This window comes from Cricetulus griseus, chromosome 9, assembly GCF_003668045.3.
Source record: "Cricetulus griseus strain 17A/GY chromosome 9, alternate assembly CriGri-PICRH-1.0, whole genome shotgun sequence".
Taxonomy (NCBI): Eukaryota; Metazoa; Chordata; class Mammalia; order Rodentia; family Cricetidae; genus Cricetulus; species Cricetulus griseus.
Window position 1 is genome coordinate 13,454,296 of NC_048602.1, and position 11,888 is coordinate 13,466,183.

At 38.2% G+C, this 11,888-nt stretch overlaps 1 protein-coding gene across 1 annotated transcript in view; it reads left to right on the top strand.

The window, feature by feature from the left end:
• LOC107977594 (zinc finger protein 345) overlaps nt 1–2,779 on the top strand; it is a 13,397-nt gene extending 10,618 nt beyond the window's left edge. Inside the window, 1 exon segment of the mRNA XM_035449121.1 lies at nt 108–2,779. Within this exon segment, the coding sequence (XP_035305012.1) occupies nt 108–1,834 (1,727 nt within the window). The 3' untranslated portion in view covers nt 1,835–2,779.
• The last annotated feature ends 9,109 nt before the right edge of the window (nt 2,780–11,888 follow it).

Consider the following 11,888-nt stretch of genomic DNA (forward strand, 5'->3'; position numbering starts at 1 on the left):
GAATGATTTTTCTGCAGTGCACATTGGTTTCCTTTTATATGTGAGTTTATTTATTAATTTGCCTAAATCCACAGTGTCAGACAATAATTCCCTTTCATTTCTTCCAGGTCAGTTTTGTTATGCAATTCAGGAGATGATTCCAAAAGAATGTACACAGGATAACTGTCAGAGAGAAACATCAGGGTGTTTAGGAAATAATAGCCCTGGAGATTTACACATAAGGTGGTTCTCAGTAGGTAGATGTAAAGAATGTGAGAAGTTCTTTACCAATGGCTCAGATCTTCAAGTTCATCAAAGAATACACACTGGAGAAAGACCACATAATTGTAAATTTTGTGGAATGTCCTTTACCAGAGGCTCAACCCTTCAAGTTCATCAAAGAATACATACTGTAGATAAACCTTACAAATGTTCAGATTGTGGAAAGTCCTTTAAACACAAATCAACACTTCAAGTTCATCAAAGAATACACAGTGGTGAGAAACCTTACAAATGTAAAGATTGTGGGAAGTCCTTTACTAATGGCTCATATCTTCAAGTTCATCAAAGAATACACACTGGAGAGAAACCATACAAATGTTCAGATTGTGGAAAGTCCTTTAAACACAAATCAACACTTCAAGTTCATCAAAGAATGCACACTGGAGAAAGACCACATAATTGTAAATTTTGTGCAAAGTCCTTTACCAGAGGCTCAACCCTTCAAGTTCATCAAAGAATACACACTGGAGAGAAACCATACAAATGTTCACTTTGTGGAAAGTTCTTTATTCAGAGAACACATCTTCAAATTCATCAAAGAATGCACACTGGAGAAAGACCACATAATTGTAAATTTTGTGCAAAGTCTTTTACCAGAGGCTCAGCCCTTCAAGTTCATCAAAGAATACACACTGGAGAGAAACCTTACAAATGTTCAGATTGTGGAAAGTCCTTTAAACACAAATCAACACTTCAAGTTCATCAAAGAATACACAGTGGTGAAAAACCTTACAAATGTAAAGATTGTGGGAAGTCCTTTACCAATGGCTCAGATCTTCAAGTTCATCAAAGAATACACACTGGAGAGAAACCATACAAATGTTCACTTTGTGGAAAGTTCTTTATTCAGAGAATACATCTTCAAGTTCATCAAAGAATACACACTGGAGAGAAACCATACAAATGTTCAGATTGTGGAAAGTCCTTTAAACACAAATCAACACTTCAAGTTCATCAAAGAATACACAGTGGTGAAAAACCTTACAAATGTAAAGATTGTGGGAAGTCCTTTACCAATGGCTCAGATCTTCAAGTTCATCAAAGAATACACACTGGAGAGAAACCATACAAATGTTCACTTTGTGGAAAGTTCTTTATTCAGAGAATACATCTTCAAGTTCATCAAAGAATACACACTGGAGAGAAACCTTATAAATGTAAAGTATGTGGGAAATCCTTTACCAGTGGCTCATATCTTCAAGTTCATCAAAGAATACACACTGGAGAGAAACCTTACAATTGTAAATTATGTGGGAAGTCCTTTACCAGAGGCTCACATCTTCAAATTCATCAGAAAATTCACACTGGAATGTAACCTTACAAATGTTCAGATTGTGAAAATATCTTTAAACACAAATCAACACTTCAAGGTCATCAAAGAATACACAATGGAGAGAAACCTTACAATTTTAATGAGTGTGGGAAGTACTTTACCAATGCCTCAGATCTTCAAGTTCATCAAAGATTACACAGTCGAGAGAAACCTTACAATTGTAAAGAATGTGGGAAGTTCTTTAACTATGGCTCAGATATTCAGGCTCATCAAAGAATCCACACTGGACAGAAATGTTAAAATTGTGAAGTATGTGACATGTGTTTTAAACAGAGCTCAACATTACATATTTTAAATAACTTACATACTGGAGAGTAGAAATGCAATAGAACTACATGTGGTAATTCCTTTACTAAGAGCTCAACACTTACATTTCATCTAAGCATATATAACTGACAAAAAGTTAAAAATATACATATTGTGGCAAGTCGTGTGTCTATGATAAATCTTCCAAGTCACTACACAACTGAAGAACTCAGAATCCTTAATATAATGAGTAATTTACATGCAATGTCATTTTACCATGGAACATCTCTACAAAATGTCACTACATCTGTGTATGAGAGAAAACTTATAAATGTGAGGCATGTGACAAAACCTGTTCTGGGTGCTGAAATCTCAACAAACATCAAATAATCCATACTAGAATAATACTCACAACATTAAATATGTGGCAATTTTTATAGAGTACTCAGATAATCAAACATACCAAAGCATCAGTAATGTAAAGAATCCTAACAAATGTAAATTCTTTTAAAAACTTTGTAAGAAGCTCAAATCTTAAGAGCACAACTGAAAATTCATGAAAATGACCATCTCAATAGGAAATTACTGTCCGAATAATCATGCAAATATAAGGTACTATATATTATGAGTAGTAGAAATAAAATTTAGCATATGTTGATACTTTATTCACAGTTAGATTAGGGTAACAACTAAGGATTGCTAAACACATTGTCATGTTGAACACATTCTACCAAGAAATAAATTAGTTATTCATAAAAGACTGTTGGAAAACAATCTACATATGCAGTAATATATTTGTCAGTACTACACTGAAATCTTGTATTAAAATGATACTGGATAAATTTGAGAATAGTTGATGGCATAAATATTTAAAAAGTGAATGCTTTTGCCAGGGTAAATTTACTGATAACCATCCAATTCAACATTAATGCATATTTTCTGTATGTTTTATGTAACAGAATATTGAACTTTTATTTATAATCTCTTTCATATAACTAACATTATTATAATGTAATAAAGATTGTTTTGAACCTAATGTTTATTCCCTTTTTCTCAATTATCAATAAGTACAATATAACTTTTGGTGAATTACTGCTGACTTGGAATGGTGAACATTCAGCTTATACTAGTGTAGGGTAATAAGTGTCAGGATTTGCAATAAAAAAGTTGCCAGAAAACATTATCTGAAAATACAGAACAAATGGTTTTATGAGAAGTGTAACAGATTGAGTCATTAGAAGCAGATATGGGAAAAAGAAGGCCTGATTATGTGAAGGCCTGAATGGGTGTGTGAGTGAACATCAGCTGTTTACATGGGCAGAGTTAGGTCTAAGACAAGACACTGAGACACAGTAAAATGTAAACTAACTGAAAACTCACTTACCTTCATTGACTGAGGCTATGAACATTACAAGGCCACCTGTATTTGTGTGAGGATGTTGATTGTATATTTAAAAACTATCCAGAATATTTTTCTTTCAGATATGTAGGCCTCAACAGGTGAAGGATATAGATTCTGAAACACTGAGATGAGCCCCGGTGACCTGGCCTAATTTTCTTCATTCTTAAACCACACCACATATTTCTGTCACTGGAGATATACTGGACAGGAAAAAATAGCCCTATAGTCCCTATGGAAAATTAAATTAGTTTCTTGAGTGTTTGAAATGAATTGTATTCACAATTTCTCATTAAGAAAGAGAATTACTTTATTATTAAATAATAATTAGTCTGAGAGTAGGACTTCCAAAATAAAATTTTCTAGGCAGAAATGAAGAATAACCATTGGCAATTCCACATATTCTTAGAATAAGTGCTATTAAGTACCAGAGTAGTCACCAGACTAGCAAATGAGTTGAAATTATTTTTCATAACTGGAAAAATGACTCATCTAACCCAGAAATTGATGTTCTTCAATGTCTGATCTCATGCTTTGTGCATGTACATGTTACATTTTCATCTCGGTTTTTAAACTTGATAGCAATTTAATTCATCTTAATGGTAAAGTGCACTGTAATCATGGATAGAATACACAATCTATGTCTAAAATAGAAAATTCTGCAATTCATTCATTCTGCACCATGATTTGTATATCCAGGAAAAAAAATAATTTTTATTGTGTATAAATGAAGCATGCTAGATGATTACTTCAGAAAAGACAATTTAAGTAGTTTTTACTATACTTCTTCCACAGTACTGGTTCAGGAATATTTGAAGGCAATTGCAAATGCCATTAAGCCATTACAGCTGCTTAACTAAATTCCAGCAAAATTGAGACACATGATGCTTGCCCTGTCATTTATAATTTTCATATGGTCTCCTTGCACATTTAGAAGATTAGTAACATTTGAAAAATTTGGGGATGTTAGATTACTGGTAAATTCCTTTTTTATTTAAATTGCAACAAGATTTTTTAAAATTTCAATCCAGTTTCCTCTTCCTCACTTCCTCCCCTGTGCCTCCCCCCACTAATACAGTACCCATCTCATACACTTTCTGCTCCCCAGGGAGGGTGAGGCCTTACATAGGGGGTCTTTAGAGTCTGTCATATGCTTTGGAATAGAGCATAGATCCTCCCCCATGTGTCAAGTCGATGGGAGTGTCCCTCTATATGGAATGGGCTCCCAAAATCCATTCATATGCTAGGGAAATGTTTTTATCTACTACAAGAGGGCCCCATAGATTTCCAAGGTCTCTTCACTGAGACGCACATTCCTGGTGTATGCATAAGTCCCATGATGGTTTCCCAGCTACCAGCCTGGGGTCCATGTCCTCTCCCTTGTACAGATCAGCTGTTTCTGTGTGTTTTACCAGTCTGGTCTTCACCCCTTTGCTCATTACTCCTCATTCTATGCAACTGGATTCCACTTCAGTTAAGCATTTAGCTGTCTGTGTCTCTTCGACTTCCATTGGCTGCTGGATGAAGGCTATATGATGGCATATAAGTTAGTCATCAATCTCATTTTCATGGGAGGGCATTAAAGGTAGCCTATTGTTGTTTATATTGTTAGTTGAATATTTTGTATGTGTGTGTGAGTTTGTGTGTGTGTGAGAGAGAGGGGGGCAAGGGAGGGAGAGGAAGAGGCAGAGGGAGAAGAAGAGGGAGAGGAAAAGGAAGAGACAGAGAGATGTGTGACAGAATTTCTCTGTAAATCCCTAGCTGTCCTGGAACACTCTCTGTAGCCCAGGCTATCCTCAAACTCACAGAGATCAGTCTGCCTCTTCTTGCCATGTGCAGGGATTAAAATCATGCACCACCACCACCCAGGATATTTCTTAAGAATCATTTATGCCTTCCTTCAGGAATGCTTCTTTAATTTTCTAGGTAGCATACTACCCTTCCTACTTTTAGGTAGATATCCTTCTTGTTGAACAGCATCCTTACAAATTGGATGTTCTGACACATATACAGAAGTGAAAGGTCATTTTATGGGACTTGAAACATCTTTCCCAGTACTTACTCAAGAACAAAATAATCAAAGAAAAGTGAAAAAGTCCATAAAGATTCAGTGGGCTAGAGGATATGTCTGCAAATAAGACTGAAGGCCTCTTCCTAGAGTTTAGTCATCTTATTATGTGTCATATAGAGCAACAAAATGAAATTACCTGAATCCTAGTGGCCTGAGAGAGAGTCTGCTCCAAGACCAATTCCAGGGGATGGGAAAAAATCCACAAATGCTTCTAGGGCTAGCCTTTTCTACCTGAGGTGAAAATGAGGAAACACACGTTTTCTGAAGGAAACTTTTTGTTATATTTCATTTGAAAAACCTCAATCTGAAAAATCTCTGTCTCCACAGAGTTACATTGTTTACCTACAATTGCCAATCTTTCTTAATGTATAGATATCTCTCTCCTGAATAGCCATGAATTTCTGCACACAGTCACATCTCTTTTCTATACAGATTAACATTTCTTGTCTCCATAAATGTACAGCTTTCACCACACAGCCACATCTCTTTCCTCACATATATCTCTCTTACATACATGTCTCTCTTTTATACACTACATCTGTTATATCTCTCTACACACTTAGCTACATCAGTTCATACTTTTCTTTCAGTTCTTTTGACATCTTCCACACTTCTCTCCTCTCTCAAACTTTTCCTACACACTCTGCTACATCTCCCCTACCCCTCTCTCATCTCATCCCTTTCATGGGTCTCTATACACAGGTCTCTTGATTTCTCTGTACACATCTCCTGTCCTCTCTTGCATATGTCTCTCTCAACACATAGCTTTCTATCTCCATTCCTCTCTCTTCTATCTAGATAATCATCTCCTTGCAGAGGAAAAATATTGAAAACATGGGAGTAATATTTTCATGGTCACAAATCATTTCCTCAGTAACCAATAAGATAGAATAATGAAAAATTACAGTTAATCCCAGCCTTGGAACATCACACTGTCCTGCCAATGAGCAAAGTTGCACATTTCTTTAATTATCCAGGATTAATAGAGAATTACATTGGAATCCAGGACTTAATTATTGCTTTTTCCCTCCCTCTGGTCAGCCTCAGAGACATAAGTGCCACAGATCTTCCCCTATGAAACTCTCTCTGCCTGTCCAGTCTGCGTAGCAATATAAATTAACTCAAACTGTCCAGACATGGCTTAACAATTCAAGAGGCACCTTTTCTGTCAACCTATGATATGCTCAGCTTCAGGACCTTCAAGAAGCTCAGATGTTGTGGGATGACCTTTATAAACAAGAAACACAAGTATCTGCTCATATGGATCCCTGGGTACAGCTCTAACTGTATTCTAGTTGTGGTGGTCCTAGCAAAGAGCTCTTCCTTCATTCATCCTCTTCTCTGCACAACTCCAGTCCAGGATGATTCTACTGCCAGTATTATGAAGGTAAACCCCAGAAGACAGCCCTTCCTTTGGGCACTGGGACTCATCCTCTAATACTTGGCAGCATTCAACATTAACTGAAATGCACACCAGAACAGTGGCTAGGCTGGTGGAACCAAGAAACAGGCACAGTGCCTTACCCTACGCTATTCTTTCCCCTATTCACCTACACCTGGTATCTGCTCAAAATTAAGTTTAACAATTCCAAACCCCCATAACTATTCCTATGAAACAATAATCTTTAAAAGTCATTAACCCTCAATTTTACCATGTGCATTTTTTTACATTTATTAATTACCATTTGTGGGCACATGCATGCCACTGTACTTGTATGGAAGCTATAAGACAATTTGTCAGTCACTTTTCTCCTTTCATCAAGTGTTTCCTGGAAAGCAAACTCAGGTCACCAGCTGATTTCCAAGCCCCTTTATCTGCTGGGCTATCACACCATTCCATTTTGCACATTTTCTTACTGTTTTGAGACAAAGTCTATGTAGCCCTGGCTGGCCTGCAACTCACAAGACACACCTGCCTCAACCTAGGATTAAAGGCATGCATTACCACATCAAATCTTTTATGCACTTAGACATTTAAAGACTAGATGTTTCCAACAACAATTCTGTTTCCCCAGCATATGTACAATGCAGTGCAATTAATTAACTGCACATATATCTGTATAGCAACATTCTGGTGTAGAACCTCTCTCATATCTCAACCCCGTTTATGTATCTGTTATGTTTTTTGGTGGACATACTAACAATTTCATATCCTAAGTGGATTTGAGTTTTTTCCCATGAAATTTAACACAACTTTAAAACATGTCTTTTCACTAACTCTACTTTGTCACACACTGGCAGCCTCTCTACCATCTAGGAAGATTAAGTGCTGCATATTTGGACTTATTTTTTCTTCTGTATTCACCACAGATTTCAAAAAATAAGATGCATAGATAAAAGGGACAATGGCTAATCTTCATTATCAAAACTTAAGTTAGTATTAGGACTTTCATAACACTTTCTTCTTACTCCCTCCCAAACCAACACAAGTCTATATTGCTCAGAAGTAATTTTAGCATTCAATTTCCAAAAGACAGCACTTAGCCATGAGTTTTAACAGAATAATCTACAACATGTATTATTCAGTATGTCTGCCTTTAACATACTTTTGCATTTCTAAACATCTGGAAAAACTAGATGTTTCAGATGAGGACATAAATGTGTCCCCTATATACAGAGTAGTGTGGAAACCACACACATGTAACAATGGGAGATCTCAATGTGTCTTCTGCTGAGTATTATTGTCTCCCACTTCCATATTCTCCTGCCCCTCCCTTGTAACACGTGACCTGACACTTGGATGCTACTTTCACAACTCCTTTCAGAAGACAACCTTGCGATGACTTTTTATACAGAGTATATAGAATGTGCTTGTTCACTGACTCTACTTTTGCCATATACTGGCAACCACTTTAATACCTAGAAACTAAAATAAGAGCTCCTTTGCCCAGTATGTACAGTATATACAGTATAGCAAAGTTAAATAAAATGTATACATGGGGTGATGGGTAAACTAAAATTATCTAGCACACCAATGGTACCTTTCTGCCGTTTCTTCCACCCCCCACCACCTCCGCAAACCATTGAACAAGTACAGCTAGTACTGTTCTCATAAATGGGTTAGCAATTCTACTTCTAAACATAGTATCTGCAGTTTTTCAAAACTATTTACAAGAAGTCTTATTCTACTACTTCTACTTTTAAATGTAAACTTATCTGCTGTTCACACTGCACTAGTAAATAAAACTATGTAAGGCAATGGTTATTATCTGAGGTATCTTCTAAATGTAACCATCTGGGCTTTGACCCACTTTCTTCTTTTCTCTCTTCTCTCTGCCTTCAAACCAGTTGACAAATGTAGGCGTATGCAATGCTTAGAAATTCCTGAACAAATTCATATCCCCAAATCATTTATAAAGCAATCTTTCCTATAAATTTTAAGTGTACACAACATGATAATTTTGTCATACATTAGCAAACTAATATTTAGAGAGTAGAAGCTGACATATGTCCATTATAACAGTATAAACACAGCAAAACAAAATGCAAATGAAATGCAAAACGCATATGAAAAGTTCCCACATAAAAACACTACCTTAGCCGGGCATTGGTGGCACATGCCTTTAATTCCAGAACACAGGAGGCAGAGGCAGGTGGATCTCTGTGAGTTCGAGCCCAGCCTGATCTCCAGAGCCAGTGTCAGGATAGGCTCCAAAGCTACATAGAAAAACCCTCTGTCAAAAAACCAAACCAAACCAAACCAAACCAAAACAAAACAAAACAAAACAAAACAAAACAAAACAAAACACTACCTCACTGCCTCCATGTGTTTCCTCCAGAGCATTGAGCAAGTACAGACAATACTGCTCACAGAGGAGCTCATAATTCTACTCCCAAAGACCTCATTTCATGAATTTTAGCTAAACATATTTACAAAGTAATATTTTACTACCTCTACAATACTACATATTGCCGAGCCTGCATGGCCTGAAACCGAGAATCTGCGGTGGGTGTTGGGATTAACAACAAAGAGAGCTGGCTTAGTCGTCAGAAGGCTCTTTATTTTTCCTTGGATGGTTTTATACTCTAGCACTAGAAGAGTGAGGGGGAGCTCAGAAAGAGGCAGTTAGTTTCCAGCCTGGGTTCAGGACACGGTCATGGAGTTCTCGGAGGGAAACACCATTGTGCTCCAGTAAACATGTTTTGCAATGGCATTGGGGAGTTGTTGTGTTTCTGTCAGGGTCACCTTTTCCCCCACAATTCCTCCTTATTGTTTTATATGAGGGGTCCCTGTCTTAGGTCACATAGGCTTTCCTGCCCCTTACCTGTCATTGGCGAGCCCTGATCACCTGTCTTAGGTGGGTCTGTGTCCAATGGGTTGCTCGTCATCTCTTGTTAAACATCTCTAGCCAAACCTCATATCTATCGAGAGAACCATGGGTGAGACTAAGTAGGACTTGTGGAAGGTCCCCCGGTCCTTGAATAGTGCAAATAACCCTAGACTGGCCAGAAGGACTCCCACAATGGCAAAGGACATAGCACCTCCCCATTGCTGCACCCAACCCCCTCACTGGGTGATGGCATTCCACCACCCCTCTCATGACAGTGGAACAACCCTCGTCTTATTAATTTCTATAATCTGGTGAGCCAAAACATTGGTAAAATTTACAAAAGAATCTTTCCAGTGTCCAGACAAATATGCATTCAATCTGGACACTCCCATAGAAACATTTTTAAACCAAACTAAATATGGGAATTTAGGGTATTCTGCATGGCCAGGGCCTCACTGACTCTGCCAGCAAGGTTATTAACAGTCTCTGTATTGGACGCAGACTGAGCAACAGCAATACCTGCAGCGCAGCTGTGGTCACTGAGATGGCAATAGCAGCAACAATAGCAATGGTGATCCCGAAATATCTTCTGGTCTGATACAACATGATTTCTTCCCTGGTATGGTGGTCTTCCACTACCATGGGAGCTAGGAAGGGGATTCGGATGATAAGGGCTTTGGCAGTCTCAGGAGGCCAACATTTACTCAGGACACAGGAGCTGGAAGAACAATTGAGAGATTCTGCCCCCTTTTTTGTACCAATCCATGTAACAAAAAAGGTAGATAGCACACAAGCCTTACTAAAATTAATCTTTAGTGAGGTCTCGAATACTTGGGGGTGTTCCAGCTGGCTGTTACATTAAAGGCAAGGCCTTGCTGCAGCATAAAATGGGCGGGCATTGGTGCAGACCCAGGCCCACATAAATACATCCTGGAGAAGGTGTGGGTCACCCCTGTTCTTCTCTTTGGTCAGAAGCATTTTTAAATGGTGGCCGGTGTCTGAACACCATAGAGGACATTGTCCTTTAAATATCCAGGGCTCTTGAGTAATGCATTCTCCTCAAAGCAAAGGGGAAGAAAGTGAATAATCCCTCCCTCTCTGCCAGCACAAGGGGATGACTTAAGGGGACTTTGGGCTGAATTATTTCTCTGTTGATAAATGGGATATAGGATATTTCTTAATCCCAGCATTTTACTATTACTACTATTTGGGGAAAATCAGCAATGGAGGGATTACTCAGTACCACACAGTGACCTTTAAAGGAGGTGCTAGATGGCAATTCACTATTATTCTGGATATGCCTAAAGCATAAACTACCTTTTAGCAAAAGGGTCAAATTAGATAGTGGTCTCTGTTACAACTGTATGTTGGATGCTGCCATCCACAATGTGATACTGGTGCTGAAAAACGCAGGAAACAGGGAGCTACTCTACCTGACCGGCATCAGAATGGGTAGATTCCTCACAAGGGCCCATACTACCCTTGCTGGTTCACTCAGTTATCTCTGGGTTGTCTTGAACAGGGCCAGGGTGAGGAGCAGAGTCAAGGTCCACATGAGGGACACACCATTCAGGGACCCAGATGGGCTTTTCACTCCCTGGATGAAAAACACAAACAGCTCCTCTAACCCTAGCTAACAGGGGAGTGGGTGGCTGTCATTTTCCTGTAATCAGGTCTTTACATCTAACCCATCCCAGTGATTGAGAGGGTTTGTTCCAATGTCTCTCCATTGCAGACAAATTATTTTTATCTACAGTCAAAAAATTTAAAATATAAAGAATGGTAGATAATTGAGAATTGGGTGAGACCATATTTTCCCTTTTTATTTTATAAAAATATTGTTTAAGGGTGGCATGAGTGCATTCCATAATGACTTGTCATGTAGGATAATGTGGGATGCCAAATGAATGATCAATATGGTGTTCCTTGCAGAAGGCTGTGAAACGATGACTAGCATATGTGAGGCCATTATCTGTTTTTAAGATATCAGGAACACCCATATAGACAAAGGCCTGTAAACGATGCAGGATGACATCTTTAATCCTTTCTAAAGAATGTAGAGTCACAAAAACCACCTTAGAATATGTATCCACAGAAACATTCATATTTAATTTTCCTGCTTGAGGCAGGTGGATTACATCCATTTGCCAAAGATTATTAGCCCTTAAACACAGAGTTTCACCCCCTCATTGGGGGGAATTATGATAAGGGGCACAATCATGGCATTGAGAAGTAATCTGAGCAACAGGTACGGAGCAGCTGGTATGAAAATTAAGTGAGCATGCATTTAGGTGTACTGCTCATGAA